This window comes from Tupaia chinensis, unplaced genomic scaffold (genome assembly GCF_000334495.1).
Source record: "Tupaia chinensis unplaced genomic scaffold, TupChi_1.0 Scaffold000368_1, whole genome shotgun sequence".
NCBI lineage: Eukaryota > Metazoa > Chordata > Mammalia > Scandentia > Tupaiidae > Tupaia > Tupaia belangeri.
Genome location: NW_006159865.1, coordinates 359,855 through 379,007, shown reverse-complemented (window position 1 = coordinate 379,007; position 19,153 = coordinate 359,855). Strand labels below are relative to the sequence as shown.

General features: G+C 39.3%; 1 protein-coding gene across 3 annotated transcripts in view; it reads left to right on the top strand.

Annotated features, from left to right (window-relative positions):
• Window positions 1–19,153, top strand: part of CMC1 (C-X9-C motif containing 1) — a 66,378-nt gene that overhangs the window by 42,551 nt on the left and 4,674 nt on the right. The window contains exon 1 of one of the 3 annotated variants that reach the window (XM_027773758.1): window positions 10,631–10,745. The exons of the other annotated variants lie outside the window; for them this stretch is intronic. Coding sequence (XP_027629559.1) covers window positions 10,637–10,745 — 109 coding nt within the window. The 5' untranslated portion in view covers window positions 10,631–10,636. Of the gene's footprint in view, window positions 1–10,630; window positions 10,746–19,153 lie in introns of those variants that run through there. 3 annotated transcript variants of the gene reach the window in all.

The window sequence follows — 19,153 nt, the reverse complement described above, 5'->3', positions numbered from 1 at the left end:
ATTCCGTGTTCACTACGTAACCCACAACTCCCTATCCCCCAACTCCCTTTTTTCCTTTCATCCCTTCTTGATCTGTTGTTTGTCTTTATTGTCAACAATTTATTTAAGAAGAATATTTGGGCTGTAGACTCCTTGATATCGTCCATGTTTGGGAATGACTGCTTGTTGCCTAATTCATTTGTGACGTGTAGGGTGGATATAATATTGCCAGGTCATATTTTGTCCATCTCAGAACTTTGTATACATTGCAATCAATTCTTTTATGACATTAAACGTAACTCGGAAAATCTGCGGCGAGCCTGATTTTCATTCTCCCTGCACGTTGCAACAGCTTTACTGCAGATTACTTGATTTTTTTCTACTTGAATACTATCATATAATAGAAGAATTCTTCCCTTTATCCTTGAAATTGGTAACTTAACTAGGATAGTTTGCATCAGTTCTTTCTGGAATATACTGTGTCCTTGTGTTTTGTAGGTTCAGTTCTTGTCAGAAAACCTTTCTGAAATTACAATTTAAAATATTTTGCCCGTTCCTTTTTTGGCATTCTTTCAAAGATACCAATCATCATTAGAACTTTCAAACAAAGGTTAACCCTTGTTATTGGCTGCATAACTCGTTAGCCCAAAACGTAGTGGCTTAAAACAACACCTGTTACTCTCACAGTTTCCATGGGTTAGGAATCTAGGCATGACTTGGCTGGGTCTCTTGCTTTAGTTTTTCATAAGGCTACACTTAATGTAGCCTGATCAAGGGTCTGTAGTCTCATCTGAAGCCTCAACTGAGGAAGGAGCTTTCAAGCTCACTCAGGTGGTTGTGGGCAGCATTCAGTTTTCCATCAGTCTTTTGTAACCCAGTTACGGCACTGAAGTCCCATCCACATTACCATAGTCTTTGGTTAGAAGCAAGTTACTGTATTTAGCCTTCTCTCTGTGGGAGGGGTTGACACCAGGGCATGGACCCCAAGCAGCTGAGGTTTTCGGAGGTCACATTGAAGCTGTGTACACCACAGCAGTTGCCTGCTCCATCTTGATTTTCTCTATGCTCACGTTACCCCCTTTTTTTTCTTTCTATATTTACTGTCTTTCTATTGAGTCACGTTTATAAAAATCTCACTTGAATTTTTGTTGTGTCTATACTGTTACATTTGTAATATATGTAAGTACTATTAGGGACTTATTTTGGTCCTCAAATTATTTTATCTTTTCTCTGGTCTCATTCTGTGTTATCAACTATTTCTTGAAGTGTAGTTGTTTTTTTTTATTTTTTTTTTGAATTTCTGTTTTTATTAAGGATTTATATATTGTGACATTTGAGATGAATCTTCTTTTCCTTAGGCATGTTTGCCGAGTTGCCCTGCTGTTTCTCTGAAAAATTGTGGGTGAATGCTCTTTAACACTTCTGCCACCTTTTTCTGATGTTCGTCTTCCCCTGTGGGCTATACTGTGAGGGCTGGAGTGTTCCTCTATGTACTTTCCCGAAGCCTGGAGCCAGGGGGGAGAGGGAACACTCCGGTCAGTGGAGTGTTTCTGTTAAATCGCCTTCAGGAATAGTTCTTGTTTTTCTTTGGGTGATCTTCTCTATTAAGTGTGGATCCTGGAAAAATGGCATACCCTGGTGGTTTTCCTAACCCTAGCTGAAATTCTTCAAAGGTGGGTAGAGGCTTTTTGACTAAGCATTTTTCTTTTGTTTGGGTTTGCTTTCTTTTCGCTTTTCTCTGGGCTTCATATTGACACCCTCTGTCTGCTTCTGTTGAGAACGAGCAGTGTTATGAGTGGGAATTGTCAGGGTATTTTAACTCATTTCCTTCCCCAGTACATTTTAGGGGGTAGAACTGGGGCGAAGATCTACGCTACACTGAGCCTTGTCATAATCTTTTCTTTCTTTTCTATTACTTGTTTTTTATTTTTGTTGTTACTATTTTTTTGCCAGAAGCTTCATGCGCTTGCTAGTGCTGGGGTCAGAGAAAAGAAAGAGGGGGAGAGAAAATTCCCATATGGGATGTGGTAACGTTGCAGTCCCATTCCCTCCATTTCTCTGTCCCGGCAGGATTTGGGGCACGCATGCACGTGTGCCCAGCATGCTTTTTTCCAGTCACCAGGGCTGGGATTCAAACTGCAGTTGGCCATGTGGGATCTGACGCCATAATTCCCTTAATCACTGATCTACAAGCCCAGCCCTCCTTACTGCTACTTTCCGAATTTAAAAATATGAGTTTCTTTTATGGTATAGTGGCAGCTGGCCGATTTTTGCCCATTTCAAACTCCTTTTGTTTATTTTATTGAATATTGAGGAAAGGCTGATGAGCTTGTAGTATCCTGCCCTTTTTACCCAGAACTGGCCTCTCTTTTAGGCCCAGATTGTTTTAGTAGGGTACAGACTAGCTTTCCCTATCTAGATCATTTTTTTTCTTCCTTTCCTTTATTTTTCCTATGTGTTGTTGCTAAGTAAAGCTTTTTGAAGTACACAGTTTAGTTCCTGTCATTCTTCACTCTCTGTAGGATGAAATCTGAACTCTTTCATTTGCTATCTTCCAGGATTTTACTTCGACCTACGTTACTAATCGTAGTCTTATTCCCTTTCTTGAGCCTTCTATTTTGACTAAATTGGTACGTTTTCTATTTTTCCGTAGATGTTCCCTTTGCTAGATAGATTTCCAAAAAGTGGTTAGTGCATAATTCAGTGTTTATATACATAGTAGTTTTTAAACTTCTAAATGTCCTGGTCACCTTTTTATAGAAGGTGCTCATGTGTTAAGTGGTTGGGACACTGATATTAAGACTAATTTAAGTGTTTTGTCATGTTTTATCATGTCACTAAATTGCATTATCAAAAATCATTGTATTCTAAAATTTGGAAGTTTTTTATTTTTATTTTTATTTTTTTTAAATCTCAAATGTAGGAATTTGCCTTTATCTCCAAGAAATGGAACCTTGAGAAAAGTTTTGGGGTGGAGGGGGTGTTTGGATGGTGGTACAACAGTACAATGCGATGCCCTGCAAGGCTGACCAGGTTCATGCTGGAGACGTCCCTGAGTATGCCAGGCATGTGTCTGCCCACACTCAGAGACTTGCTTGGGCTGGGGGTGGTTCACAACCTCCAAAGCCTGTCAGGGTGCTGTCTCTCGGTGTCTCATGTGCATGCATGTATGCACATACTCGTGAGAGAAAGAAACTTCTAAAAAGTTCTTTTCCTGATTGCCCATATTGCTGAGATTATTTTGTTTGTTTATTTTTTAGACAGCTTCTTGCCATGTCATACTCCTGCCTCAGCCTCCTAACGGGGATGACAGGTGTTTGCCACTGTAGCTAGCTTTTCTGTAGACACAGTTTTGCTACATTGTCCAGGCCAACCTGGAGCTCAGGATCCTCCAGCCTCATCTTCTCCAAGTTGCTGGGATTACAGGCACAAGCCACTGTGTCTAGCCTTCTGGTTGGACGGAGACTTGAACCTGGGCCTCCCATGTGGTTTCCACGCTGCCGAGAACTACGTCTTAGCAGCATGTGCCACTTCAGCTGGGTCAGATTATTCTGAATCTTAAGTCAGTCCTTTCTTACTTCATGTCTGTACACTAATCCTGCCTTTATTGATCGCCTACAAGTGTCTAATAGGATGGTAATTTGGGGGGAAAGTGCACGCAGTAGTTTTATTATTTTTGCTGTATTTTATACAATTCCATATTCCTCCTCTTTTTCAGTCACATGAAATAAAACTCATGGTGGTTTTGTATATGGGCTCAAGCTGAGTGTAGGAGTTGATGGAAAGGATGCTTATTTTTTTTGCTTTCTTGTACAAACCAAGTACAGTGTCTGCTTTGGGAAGGTGGCAGTGGGGATGGGAGGCATCGAAGGAAGAGTTAGCAGCACTCGATCAAAGAGAACACCACTGAAGAGAACCATGATATGCTAAAGGTTTGATTTAGAATAATTTGAAGAAACAGTAAACCTGGACACGTTAAGTTTGAGGTAGATGATGATGAGGTGCCAAAAGATTACTCAGCGAGGAATGAGAATTTGAGACTTTCGTTCTAGGTTTTAAAACAAAATATATCAGGCCAGCCCCGTGGCCTAGTGATTAAGGGAACTGGCTCCTGTATGGCCAGCCATGCAGTTCAAGTCCTGGATCTGGTAGCTTGAAAAACATGCCAAATGCATATGTGTACATGCTCCAGATTTCAACAGCATGCAGAAGAGGAGGAAAGAGTTTGTGATGTGACCATGTCCCATGGGGGGAGTGCTTTCTCCTTCTTCGTCTGTATCTCTGTCTTTCTCTGGAAAATGGATGTGTCCTGTGAGAAAACTAACACACACACAGCAAAGCGTATCTCTTTAAAGTATTTAATTTGGGACCAGTAGATGGCATAATGGTTATGTCGTTGGACTCCTGTGTCATCGACTGTGGTTCAGTCCTGGACCCAGTGGCTTAAAACTAAGGCTGGGCGTGGGAACCAGCAGTTAGCATAATGGCTATGTTGCTGAACTCCCATGTAGTCGACTGCAGTTCACGTCCTGGACCTGGTGGCTTAAAACTCAACGCCGGGTGCTTGTGTGTGCGTGCCCAGGATCCCGAGAGGAGAATGGAGGAGAAGGGATTGTGGCGTGACCATCCCCCTTGGGGGGTGATTTCTCGCTTTCTGTCTGTCTCTCTCTGTCTGTCTGGCGAGCGCATGCGCCCTATAGCAAAAAAACTTTCAATAAAAAAAAACAAAAAAAAACCCCTCACGCTGGGCGTGTGTGTGTGTGCGTTCCCAAATCTTGAGAAGAGAAATTAGGAGAAGGGATTGCAGCGTGTCCATCCCCTGAGCCCCCAGGGAGTGATTTCTCACTTTATGTCTGTCTTTTTCTCTGGCGAGCACATGTGCCCTATAGCAAAAATCTCTTAAAAAAAATAAAAGTATTCTTTACTTCAAAAACCTATTTAGTCTTATGAAATCTTACTTTTTTTTGTAAGACCTATGTTTTGGATTTAAAATTTGAGCTGTATGGATTTCAAATAAGTGAAGAGAATGCTTGTTTTTTTTAAATAACCCATTTTAACTGGAAAAATAAATACAAAGTTAATGGATTTTTAAAAAGTCTTTAAAATATTGAAGTCTCAGGCCAGCACGTGGCATGGCAGCTAAGGCACTGGACTCCCATGTGACCAACCACAGTTCGAGTCCTGGGCATGGCACCTTGCTCTCTCAGTAACCTCCACCTCCCCCCTCGCCCCCCCTCCCCCATATCTTGTGAATTAGGAAAAAAAAAATTTAAAAATTCTTAAAAAAGTATTAAAGTCTGGCTGGATGATCTTCTTTCTGCCATTATTTAATGTATGCCAATTAATAGCAGCTCTGGAGCAGTTACGTAAATGAACTCTGTCAAAAAAAATGGGGCCAGCAGTTAGCATAATGGCTATGTCACTGGACTCCCATGTAGTCGACTGAGGTTTGAGTCCCAGACCCGGCACTTCAACTCATGCCGGGCGCGTGTGCGGGTATGCCCAAGATTCCAAGAGGAGAAAGGAGGAGAAGGGATTGCGGCATGGATATCCCTCCTGGGGGGTGGTTTCTCACTTTCTGTCTCTGTCTCTGTTTTTCTGGTGAGCGCATGGGCCCTATAGCCAAACCTCTCCAAAAAGGAGAAAAATAGTTATATAAATGAGTTATGAGAACCTTATTGTTAGTAGTTATATATGCAAAATTAGAGAAATGCTTTTTCTCCTTTTAATATACAGATATTTTGATAATTGCTTTATTGAACAGCTTTCTAAATTTGCACATTGTATATTTAACTAGCAAAATTTGGGGCAGTGTTTTTATAGGAAATACATTCTTTTCTGCAATGTAGAACAAACAAATTTTATTGAATCATTTCAGATGTTAATAGATAGACTTGGGAGAATTTTTCATGGCTTCCACAAAAAACTAAGAGGAAGAACTTGTGTAGTTTTGTAGACATGAATAAATATCAAAAGATACTTCTGAAGTTGCTTATATTTAAAAATAAATATATAAAATTCCTTTATTGTGAATTAAGAAGTTAATGGATGCTGATACACCCATGTAAGGAATCCTTAAAAAGTTGTAGAAAATGATGTTTATGAGAAAACTATCCAAGGATTTCAATTTTTTTTGTACCGAAATGAACTCATACTTAAATTCCATTTTCCACAAACTTTTTGAAGTCTATTGCAGATAAGTTAAAATAAACGCAATTATAATACTAGAAATTTTTAATTGGCTCTAGCTTTCCCAGTCATTTTTATGAAGTTAAAAAAATTTAAACCTGAGGTTCTTAAATCTTATTTGTTCTGTCTTAAGAAGTATATTTGTGTTCATTGACTTGGGTAATAGAGGACTTAAGTTCTATGCAGATGTGGTTTATTTTTTTCCTGTAAATGGTTTTTGATATGTTACATACGGAATTAGAAGCTTCATATTTGCCTTATGCTGTCATTGGATATAACAGTTACACTACTGGGGTCAGCAGGTGGTGTGGTAGTTAAGCCGGTGGGCACCCATATTACTGACCACAGTTTTGGTCCTGGACCTGGTGGCCTGAAAATCATGCCAGGCAAGTGTACGTGCGTGCCCAAAATCCTGAGAGGAGAATGGAGGAGAAGGGATTGAAGCATAGCCATCAGCAGGGGAAGGGGAGTGGTGGTGGTGTGTGTGTGTGTGTGATTTTTCACTTTCCTTTTCTCTCTGTCTCACCAGCTAGTGCATGCACCCTGTGGCAAAAACCTAAAAAAGAAATTATGCTACTGATTTCTTCACTTAAGCTTTTCTCCAAATGTCTCCTCAGAAGGCCTAACTTTCATGACACCACATAAAATACAACCCAGTATGCCTGTATTTCCATAATCCCTCTTGTCTTTTTCTGTAGTCCTATAACTCTTACCGCATTCTAACATACCTTCCAGTATTATGTTTCTTGTCTGTTTCCTCCTTTCAGAATAAGCTTCATGAGCACAGAGATTTTGGTTTGTATTATTTGTGTATGCCAAGTACCTGGAATGTGACTTGGCATATAGAAATGCTCAGTAAATATTTGACAAAAGAATGAATTAAGGGAACCAGCAGATGGTGTAATGGCTACAGTTCTGGACTCCCATGTAGTCAACCATGGTTCGAGTCCCGGACCTGGTGGCTTAAACTCATGCTGGGCGTGTGTGTGTGCACATGTGTGTCCAAGATCCCGAGAGGAGAATGGAGGAGAAGGGATTGCGGTGTGTCCTTCATCCCTGGGGGGTGATTTCTCACTTTCTATCTCTCTGTCTCTCTCTGTCTTTCTGGCGAGTGAACGCGCCCTATAGCAAAAACCTCTCAAAAAAAAAAAAAAAGAATGAATTAAGAATATGTTGTTTGAGTTATTTTTCTACTACTGTAGAAGATAAGAATTAGCATGCACTAGATCTGTAGTTTTCAAGCTCTTCATCTCTGACTCACAATAAGAATAAATTTGGGGCCAGCTAGATGATATAGAGGTTAAACCTCTGAACAATCAGGTCTCGACTGTGATTTGAGCCCAGGATCCGGCGACTTGAGACATTGGGTGCATGTGCCCAGGATCCTGAGAGGAAAATGGAGGAGAAAGGATTGTGGTGTGGCCATCCCCCCCGGGGTCATTTTTTGCTTTTTGTCTCTCTGGTAAGTGCTTGTGCCCTCTAGCAAAAATCTCTCAAAAAAATAAAATAAAATAAAATAAAAACAAAGAATAGATTTTAAAATACAACCCAGACACACATTTTTATGTATATTTAAGCACTTATATAGATGAAATATGCAATGTATTTGACTGTTTCTTCTGTTTCATTTTAAGAAGATGCTGTTTCTAGTCTACTAAATTTTCATGATCCACTTTTTTTAAAGAGTTGGAATCTTCAGCTTGCATTAGATAATAGATAAACCTAAAATTTTTAATGTTAATATAGAATCCAGTTTTCCTTTTAATTTTTATTTCAGACCCATCTTTGAGTCTCCTTGTAACATTCTAGGTTTCCAGTTTCCCCTTCTATTAAGTACTGCTAAGTGAAACTATTCCTTATAGGAGCTGTGGCTAAATTGTTCAGTAAAAATAAACTTAATTTATAATATGTGCAATTTCTTTCAGGTGCGTTCGTTTTTTAACGTTGAGTTCATTTCTTTTTGAAGGAGAAGGGGTTTTTTCCCTGGTGCACGGGAACGAGTAGACAGAGGTGGTGACTGCACTGGAGTTAAGAGACAGCCGTAGGATTTGTTTTGAGAGCTGAATAAAATGCAGGAGCAAGTGCACTGGGAACAGATTGTTAGAAATCGGAATTACTGTCTTTGCCCAGCTGTTCTAAGACTTAACAGACCAGGAATTAGGCATATATTCAGTTAACTAGGATGTGACAGCTCCCTTCCAAGCAAAATGTAAGACTGAGGCTCCTTAAGTGGTGGATTACGTCCCAATGTAACTATGTAATATTTTATACTAAAACCAGAGGACTTAGGAAATAACTTCTTCCTATTTGACATAAAAAAATATGATGATTCTCTAGTTTTAAAGTTTGTATATTTTGAGGAAGCTCTTTTTAGCTTAATGTCAGCAAAGCAGCTGCTGCTTAAATTTACTTTGTAAAACACTGAATTATTCATTTCCATAAACAAACTTCCTCAGTAATTATTTAGCATTAATTTATTTCGCCTTATTTCAATCAACCCTGTTGACATTCTGTTTTAAAATTAAAAATATTCTTTGTGGAATCTGAGAAATTAGACTGTGACAGCCACTTTCTATACTTCCGTTCTTATAACAGAAAATTTTCAGATTACCAGATGAGCTGTGTTTTATTGTTTCTTCTTTATTATTTTAAAAAGTTGCTAGTGAAATCTAGAACACAAGTGAAATTATTATTGAAAAGTGTCTTGTAAGTATTTTAAGTCCAAGTACTATGATTTTGACTTGCTAGATTTCGCTTACAATACTTTATCCATGAGTATCTTTAACAGCTATTATCTTACATTTTAACAATGTTAACTTATTAGGAATATCTAAAGTAATTACTCATTTCATCATTTGTGCTCACAGATTTTTTTTTTTTTGAGAGGTTTTTGCTATAGGGTGTGTGTGCTCATCAGAAAGACAGAGACAGAGAGACAGAAAGCGAGAAATCACCCCCTAGGGGGGATGGCCACGCCACAGTCCCTTCTCCCCCATTCTCTTCTCAGGATCTTGGGCACACACACACACACATGCCCGGTGTGAGTTTAAGCCACCAGGTCTGGGACTTGAACTGTGGTCAACTACATGGAAGTCCAGCAATGTAGGCATTACACTATCTGCTGGTCCCTCACAGATTTTTTTCTTTTGTACTTATTTATTTAGATTTATCCAACATGAATACATTGTATGTTAATTTAGTCAAGTTATTACCATATACATTATCAACAGATAACTTTCTATTTTTGCGTCGATTAAAAATTTTGCTTTCTCCCCCTTTTACCCTTATTCCACTATTTAGTGGAAAAGAAAAAGTAAAGATTGCTATTTTTCATTTAAGAATCCTTCCTCCATGCTTGCAAATGTGAGAATCGTCCCCTGAATTTTGGGCTATCTTTCTGGCAGCCTGCGGTGAGCCCCTCTCCCTTCCTAGTTTTACAATTAGACATTATTATGTGGCCTCCTTAGGCAGTCAGACTTTTGCTGCCATATGTATTTGACACTTTCCCTCCATTGCTGTTGTATTTACTGTTTTGGTTTAAATGAGTCATGGCTTTCCTGTTCCATTGGAGTCTTCTTGAAAGCAGCAAAACTGTTGGCTTAATAAATACCTGGTCATTTAATAGAGCAGGGGTTTATAAAGTAGCATCCATTCAAAGGAAACATTCTCACCTCAGGTACTTCCTGGAGAAAACAATTTAGAACTCCTCAGCAACTGGTAGGTCATGCAGTCAGTGGGATTGCCATGGCCTGAAGCCTATGTAAACTTATTTAAGGGTGCACTTCGAACTCTTGTGGTTGGTTCCTGAAAGTCAGTCCGTCAGTGTGTCATAGCCATCCTTCATGGCCAAGATAGCCTCTGCTTAACATGGAAGGGGATGAGCCCAGCAGAATTAGAGGTGAGGAAAGCCACCATTGAATTTCTCTCCCCATAGATTCTGCAGTGGTCTTTAGAATAATGTTGGAGACCATTCCAATAGTCATCGCTGAGGGGTGGTAGAGTTTCTGGGGGGTTACCACATGTGCATGATTACCCTTGAGCTGAACCATTCAGGAAAGCCTTTTAAGCGGATGACACACACCATCAGCTTTCAGCTGGAAGCCACAATTTTGACACATACTAAGACAGTTCTGAATTGTATGCTTATTTTCAGTTCTAACAAAGTGTTTATTTAGCTGCATTATTTGGCTTTCTTAAATACATTGTGGTCAGCCCTGTAGCCTGTGGGTTCAGGGACCCAGTTCTGACATGGTGGACTGTGGTTTGAATCTTGGCCCTGGCAGCTTGAAACATATGCTGGGAGCGTGTATGTCTATGCTTCAAATCCCCACAGGATGGAAAAATGGCGGAGAAGGGATTGCAGTGTGACCATGCTCCGTGCAGGCAGGGATATTTGCTCTTACTCAATCTCTGTTTCTCTGTCGCCTTCTGGAAAAGTCTATGCTTCAAATCCCCACAGGATGGAAAAATGGCGGAGAAGGGATTGCAGTGTGACCATGCTCCGTGCAGGCAGGGATATTTGCTCTTACTCAATCTCTGTTTCTCTGTCGCCTTCTGGAAAATGCATGCACCCTCTGGTAATTAAAAAAAAAAAATCTATATTGTTAAAAATCTTATAATTTTGTGTTGTTTTTATCTGGTTTTCTGAGTTTATTGTCAGGCAAAACAGTTATTTTTATTCGATCAATCTAATAATGATTTGGCTAAATTAAAACCTGAAAGAGAAGGAAAATCTATTTCATGTTCTCCTTAGTAGTAACAGTTACAAATATGTAATTATTTTGTCTTTGGGGATTTACAAGTTTCCCTGTCCAAGGATGGGTCTGTATATTCTTTTATTTTTTTTTTTTCTGGAAAAGTTGTTTAGAAATAATTTGTTTTTTTTTTTTTTTTTTTGGGATAAGTAAGGTTTTTGGTGGCAGTAATGATAGAAGGAATGTGACCTCAAAGAGCTATTTGTTTGCTCACCCTATAAATATGTGTGCCAGAAACAAGCCACCTCTCTGAGAAGAGTAATCAGTGTTTAATAAAACTGTATTCCTACTTGAGCTGATAAATAGTGAGTTTTTTTTTTTAAAAAAAAGAAGTCAAGTTTATTTTATGTCAATTTTCTGTTTGCCCTGTATAAGATATATTTAATTACTTTATTCCATCTCTGTGTTCAAATTAATCAGATTCTGCTACATATTGGTGCTCAAATGAGAATAATTCTTTAATCAACTGTGTTATCCATGCCATGGTAGACTAGAATAGAAAAGCTACTCTTCGCATATTGAAGATGTGTGCATTTTATTTTCTATTGTAATTTAAAAGTAAAATCAGAAATACTGATTTCTACTTGACTGGAGAGATGATTTAGTTTGAATATCAGCCTGATCTTAATCAGGTGAGAATTAATTGAGTTGGAGGTATTAGATATTCAGTGATGTTAACTGAACCATGATCAATCTAGACAGAAGCTTTCTTTTGTACTACGTTAGAATTACGAAATAGCTCATGCACTCTAATGTAAAAATCATCTTTTCATGTTTATCCTTCTACTTTCTTGTTTCATTAGATGCATCACTAAATTTGTTCTGTACACAAACTAATCTTTAAAGTAGCAAGCTAATAAATCACAATTTAGAAAATTAAAAGCATCATCATTTTATCATAAAATGCTATTGTTGTCAGAATTTTATAGTGACGTATTTTCTAGTGCCTAATTTTAAAACCAAGTGATTGAGCCTCTGCTTTCTAAGGATACCCTGGGATTTAAAAAAAAAAAAAAAACTTTATATTTACTATTTTTTATATTCAACATTACAAGAAGAAAGTGAGCAATAGAGAATTATTTTAATGTTTATTTCCAGAAATAAAAATAGAGTCTGTAGCATTATATTGGTCTGAAACGTGGCATGGGCATTTTTTTTTTTATTTTAAGAGTGTGATAGCAATATCATAAGTGTTGTGAAAATATAAATGGTGAGATAACACCTCCATAGGACTTGCTCTTAAGTAGTAAAATTGTAAAGTCTTTAAATAAACTGCAGCCAGAACTGAAAGGATCGATTTGCCTTGTTAACTAGGGATACTACACTTATTAAACGTCTAATTAAATTGAGCATAACGTGCCTTTTATTTCTTCCTTTTTTTTCCTCTTTAAAACTGAGAATTTAGACCGATTTATTAGCAAGGTAGCACGTTATCATTGTCAGAGTCCTTCCATTCTGGCAGTTGGTGTGACCAGTTAAATGGAAAGAGAGCCAGGAGCATGACTTTCGATAGTGTCATTTTACCTTGGAATAGTGTTTTTCACTTGGTATTGGTATAATGGGAATAGGAGGTTCTATGGGAGGTGTGTGTTTTGCATAAAGGAAAGTCTAAATTTATATATGAGAACAATTAGCATTTAATGAAATCAAGCCATCCATGTAGAAGCATCCCGAGAGTGTGATGAATGGGGAGGGAGTTCTTAGTGAGATGCAGTGAGGTTTCCCACCTCGTTTTAACTAAACAGTGATTCAGGGTAGGAAGCTCGGCCAAGAAGAAAGAAAAAATAATAACAGAACTGGCTTTTTCCACTTTGCGTTTTCAAAGCCAAGGCTCCTCTTTTCTGGACTGCAGGCTTCCTGCTCCTGAATCCAAAGCGATTCCTTTCTTTCTTTTACAGATGACAGTTCACAAGGCGTGTAAAGCGCTAACACACAGTATAAACGTGTTCCTTCAATGCTTGTCCCACAGACTGAGTTTTCCTCCTGCAACAGCACCTTGGTTATGTCTTTCGTACACTCTTCCACAACTGTTGTGTCCTTGCGCCATGCATACACGTGCACACGCACATATGTATACATTTAGATGTATATGTTTATATGCAGAATGATACAACGTGTAATACTCTCTCTTGTACTTTGTCTGGAGAGCATCCCTTATCAACACGCTGTTTTTTAAAGGCTGCATGGTATTTCGTGGTATCGTATTGACACTTGGGCAGTTGGCGTAACTGTGTTAGATTTGATGACTACTAAAGCCACCGTTAGGTAGAAAAGTCATGATGCATTTTTTGCGTAGAAAAGAAGAGAAATACATCATGACTTTACTGATGACCTAATAAAAACATTTTTTGACTTTGGGTAAGAGGAAGCAGGATGAATCATTAAGAGGATGTACTATTAATGATTTCCTACAAATGAGAACCTGTGTATTTTTTATTATTATCATTATTACTTTGGAGAGGTTTTTGTTATAGGGCGTGTGCACTCGCCAGAAAGAGACAGAGAGACAGAAAGCGAGAAATCACCCCCCTGGGGGGTGATGGCCACGTCGCAATCCCTTCTCCTCCATTCTCCTCTGGGGATCTTGGACATGCACACACACGCGCCCGATGTGAGTTTAAGCCACTGGGTCCGGGACTCGAACCTTGGTCGACTTCATGGGAGTCCAGCGACATAGCCATTATGCTAACTGCTGGTCCCTATTTATTTATTTTTTAAGAGAAATTTTTGTGATAGGGCACGTACGTGTACTAGAGAAACATTAACTTAACAGTTGCTGATTTCAAGAAAATTCACCTAGAATATTATCATCTAAAGACTCATAGTCTACGATGAACAGGTTTCTTTGGTCAATTTCAGCATCATCATTAGTCTCAAGTGCTGCTGTCATTTTCTTCTCATTCTTCCAGTTCTCTTAAAATCATGAACGTATTTCTTGGCATTCCCCCCCCCACAGCACTGTTCTGCTGTGACAGATGATACAGATTATATCAAACACTTGTTTTCCCTAGCTTCTGGGATGCCACATAGACCTCTGTATCTTTCTAGTCTTGTCTTTTTGTCCTAGACCCTTAAATACTGTTATTGCTCTGTGGTCGCCCTGGCCCCTTCACTTTGCATTGTTTTTAATACGTTACTACAAGTTGAGTATCTCTTACTTGAAATGTCTTTTGGATTTTGAATTTTGAAACATTTGCACATTCATGATGAAGTTTTGGAAATGGGACCCGTGGGACTCACTTACGTTCCATGTACACCTTATTCACGTGGTCCAAAGGTGACTTTAGGTGATATATGTTTTTTTTTTTGAGAGAGGTTTTTTCCGCTATAGGGCACATGCGCTTGCAAGACAGACAGGAGAGACATAGAGACAGAAAGCGAGAAATCACCCCCCAGAGGGGATGTTCACGCCGCAATCCCTTCTCCATTTTCCTCTCGGGATCTTGGGCAAGCACGCACACGCACCCGGCGTGAGTTTTAAGCCACCAGGTCCGGGACGCGAAGCACGGTCGACTACGTGGGAGTCCAGCGACATAGCCATTACGCTAACTGCTGGTTCCCTGTATGTGATATTTTTTATTGCAGTGTTTGACTGTGACCCATCGCGGGAGGTCAGTTTTGCAATTTTTCGCATGTGACATCATGTGGGCAACCCCAAAACATTGTCGATTTTGGAGCATTTTAGATTATGGATGTTTATATCAGTGATGCGCAACCTGTATGGACGTCCAGACGGTGTCTTCAGAATGTGTTCAGACATAACTGCCTGTCTCTGGGCAGCTCCACCCCGCACCCTGTTTTTTGGATTAGAATGTTTGCTGTAGAAAACCCACTAATACTCATTTCTCAACTTAATTGAACTTGTCCTAGTTAACTTCTTACCCAATCTAGAATTATGTGTGATATCTGACTTTGTCTATATCCTATAGGTTGGATTGGATTCTTTCCAAAAGTCAAACTACTGGGCTGATGACCATAGAGGTTGCAAGGAATTGTACAGTTTTCTTACTAAGTTTTACAAACTAATGTGCATGAAGTCAAAACTGGGTACAAAAATGTTTCACACGGGCCTCCGGGAATACTGTTCATGCTGTTGGTTTTTCAGAATAACGTACTGTGTGGCCTCGTAGGCTTGTTTCCTTCTGCTGAGCAGACATTAGAAAGGAGAAGAGCGCACCGTCTTCATTATGGTCTCTGCCCTGGTTCAGGCCTTCAGCACTGCTTCTGAAACTGGTGTGCTCGGAACCTAGGGTGACCCCCTGTGGTCTTCGGGCACTTTTTACTTCACAGCTTCCAGAAGGGATGGTGATTACTGAGAGCGGTACAGCACTTAGGCATTGTCTACAGGGACCTGACATTAGGCCGTTCACGACAGAAGCCTTCACGTACCAGATAGCTTTTCTTGAGAATAAAATTTAGTTTTAGATTTGAATTTACATGACAGATTTAAAACCGAAGATACCTTTGTCTGAAGGGAAGTCTTAACTAAAAGTTGGCACCCAGGCCCTCCTCAGATTTAAAGGTGGAACCTGTTAATGTGCTAGTGTACTCATGGAAATATTGTCTATAGCTGGCATGTTAAAATTCTAATTTATATTGGTATGCAAATACACCTTTGCTTTTTGTAATGTTGGATAAAATTGGGTTTATAAACACATTACTGCTTAAATAAAAGTAATGGAAAATTAGAAGTAACTGCTGTGTTTAAATGTGGTTATAAAAAAATCATTTTTTAAAAATCATAGACCAGGGGACCAGCAGGTGGCGTGGTTAAGGTGCTGGACGCTCCCACATGGCCAACCATGGTTTGAGTCCCAGACCTGGAGACTTGCCTTCTCACTTTCTCTCTCTCTCTCTCTCTCTGGTCAAATTTAAATATAAATGAATAAATAAATAATTATAAAAAAATCATAGAACACAGAGTGGTCTGTTCAGAAACATGACATAATTTCCATTTCATATTTTTTTCTTAAAAGAATTATTTAACTTTATTTATTCATTATTTTAATTTGACCAGAGAGAGAAAGAGAAAGTGAGAAAGCAAGCAACCAGGTCCAGGACTCGAACCGTGGTCAGCTATGTGGGAGTCTAGTGCCCTTAACAACCATCCCACCTGCTGGCCTCATAATTTCATAAGTTTTTAAATTGTCATTTTTTCAGTGAATGCTTTCATTCTCATTTCTGTTTTGTATGGACCTTCCCCAAGAGTTCTGTCATCTCATAGGAAACTGGAAATTATTTAGACTACTTATACTTAATTACAGTATAAATGATTGCTTTGTCCATTGTCTTAATTAGACCAAAGTTAGGACATTTTCTCAAATCCTCCTGTTTTTTTCCTAGATGCTCTTGGTTTAAATTTTACTATACCCAAAGAATATTTTTACCAATAGTTGTTTTTTACTTTTTTTTTTTTAAGAGAGATTTTTCCTATAGGATCTTGGGCACGCACGCACACATGCCCAGTGGGAGTTTAAGCCGCTGGGTCTGGGACTCTATCCGTGGTTGACTAATGGGTGTTCAGCCACATAACCATTACGACATCTGCTGGTCCTGGTGCAGTAGTTTATTAAGATATTAAGTGGTGAGTGTGAGAGAGAGAGAGACAGATAGAGAGAGACAGAGACAGACTCAATGCCGCATTCCTCCAGCCTCCATAGGTTTTTGCCATAGGGCAGATGCCACCATGCCCTACATTTTTGCCATAGGGTGTGTGCACTCACGAGAGAGAGGGAAAGTGACCCCCCCACCACCACCACCACCATCACCACTCAGGGGGAAGGCTGTGCCACATTTCCTTCTCCTCCAGTCTGCTCTCAAGATTTTGGACACACATGCACACATGCCCAGAGTATTTTTTTTTTTTTTGGAGAGGTTTTAAAGCCACCGGGTCTGTAATTCAAACCACATGGGAGTCCAGCGATAATTACGCCAACTGCTGGTCCACATGTTGGAATATTCGCTTTGTAACCTACATACCGTGATCGAATGTATAATAGAACATGAAATAGACAAAACAAAACAAAAACAAAAACAAAAGAAAACCTCACACCAAGCGTATGTGCGTGCCTGCCCAAGATCCCAAGAGAAAAATGGAGAAGGGGTTGTGGCATGGCCATGACATCAGAGGATGATTTCTTGCTCTCTGTCTCTCTAATGCATGTGCATACACACTCTGTAGTCTAAATCTTTCTTTAAAAAAAAAATCTCGATGATAGATCACCATGTAACTTTGGTATATACCTTGGAAAAACTCAATTGAGCCCCTATTGCTATAACAAACTCTGTCATTTCCATTTAGTTATTTAGGTAAAGGGTTCCTCAGTTCCTTTACCTGAGAAATCAGAGCACCGAGCTGACTGCTGTTGTATTTACCCACAGACGCATGGGAGAAAAAGACTTTACCTTTCTCAGTACGAACTATCATTATAATAAAATTTTACATTTTAGGTATAGCAACTATTCAAAAAAAAAATTGTTTCCTATAAGAGAAATGAAGCGTGAACAAAAGAAAGATGTTTTCTTGATGTTTTAAAGCAAAAAGGTCTTGAGTGCACTTTTCTTTACATTTTGGAATGACTTGTGTATGCTATAGGGCATGTGCACTCATGGGACAAAGAAAGAGAAAGATAGAGGGAAGGTGAGAAAGTACCCCTCCGGGGTATGCGCATGCATGCACACACACTTGGCATGTTTTTTCAAGCCAGTGGGTTCGAGACTCAAACCATGCAGTTGGCCATGTGGGATCCAGCTGCCTTAGCTACCATACCATGGGCTGACCCTGGAATAACTTTTAACAATTTCTCCACATTCCTGTCACTATTTATTGATATTTACTCAAGTGTATTACCTCAAAGTATACTTAAGTGAATGAAATTTTATTTTCATTTTTGATGGTAATTTAAATTATTGATCAGAACAAACATGCAAGCTCTTTGCTATTTAACATAAAATTGAAACACAGGAGCAATTTAAATTGGATTTCTTTCCAAGTGCAATGTTAGAGATCAGTTGGCAGTATTAGCAACTCACTCTTATATGAATGTCTGCTAATGTGGGATGAAAGAAAAATCCTCATTAAACTCTTGTTGTTAAACAAGTGACAGGAACCTTACAAACAGCTTGAGGCTTTAGGCCAGTGACAGTTACTCCTGAAGAGATTTGGACAAGTGTGAAAATATATAGACTATGCCTTTATTGTGATCAGAACACATCAATGCTATCTTGCATCAGTTCTCTACTAAGGACCCTTAAATTCCTATTGTGGAAAGCTCCTGTTTCGAATTTCTCAAGCCAAAGCATTGGGTTTGTTAAATTCAGAAAGTATACTTGATAATAGCCATTATGTTTACATTTTCTGGAATTTGGCCAACTAGCATATTCTCATTAAGCAAAATTAATGATGCTAATGGTCCTCTGGGTTGGTGTAGTGCGGTGACAGCAGAGTAAAATGGTGTAGGAGAATCCAGCCCGCAGTTCCTCCCCACTATTGAACATGGCCTTAACGAAGCCTTTAGCCAGATTGAGTCAATTTTTGAATGAATTTTATGCACATATTCTCTTCGAGGGTTGCCCATGCCTTATTTTTATTTAGGATCATCATCTTTGTTTTCATAAAGGTAAATCTTAATATAGAGCTGTAAATAGAAAAATTACATGTAGAAGTAGGTTAGGCATTCCAGAGCGAGAGGTTACGGACTTTCTGATAGCCATATGACCACCCCGCAGTGTCTCCACTGATAATGAACTGGCCGGACGTCTGCCCTGCCTTTTGAGCTATAGGGAGTCCTTAATCAAAGGGCACACAGGAATTTCCCTCGGTATGATTTGGCCTGTGTACACAGCTAATCTGCACTGAGATAAACAAGAACATTTGTAATTGAAATAAAGGCAAATGTTGGGCTCATTGAGACTAGTCCAACATTAAACCAAAGGAAGCTGATCCTGTGCGCCTTCTCTTTTCATTAAGTTTTTTTTTCTTTTTTTCCCACCATAGCCAGAGACAGAAACAGTGAATTAAATTACTTGCTTTAAGACAATTGTAAGTAATTGTCATCAGTAACTGGATGGACAAAACATAGCTCAAGAAAAGATGAGAAGGTTGGGAACCAGCAGTTAGCGTAATGGCTATGTCGCTGGACTCCCACGTAGTCGACCGCAGTTTGCGTCCCGGACCCGGTGGCTTAAAACTCACGCCGGGCGCGTGTGCGTGTGTGCCCAAGATCCCGAGA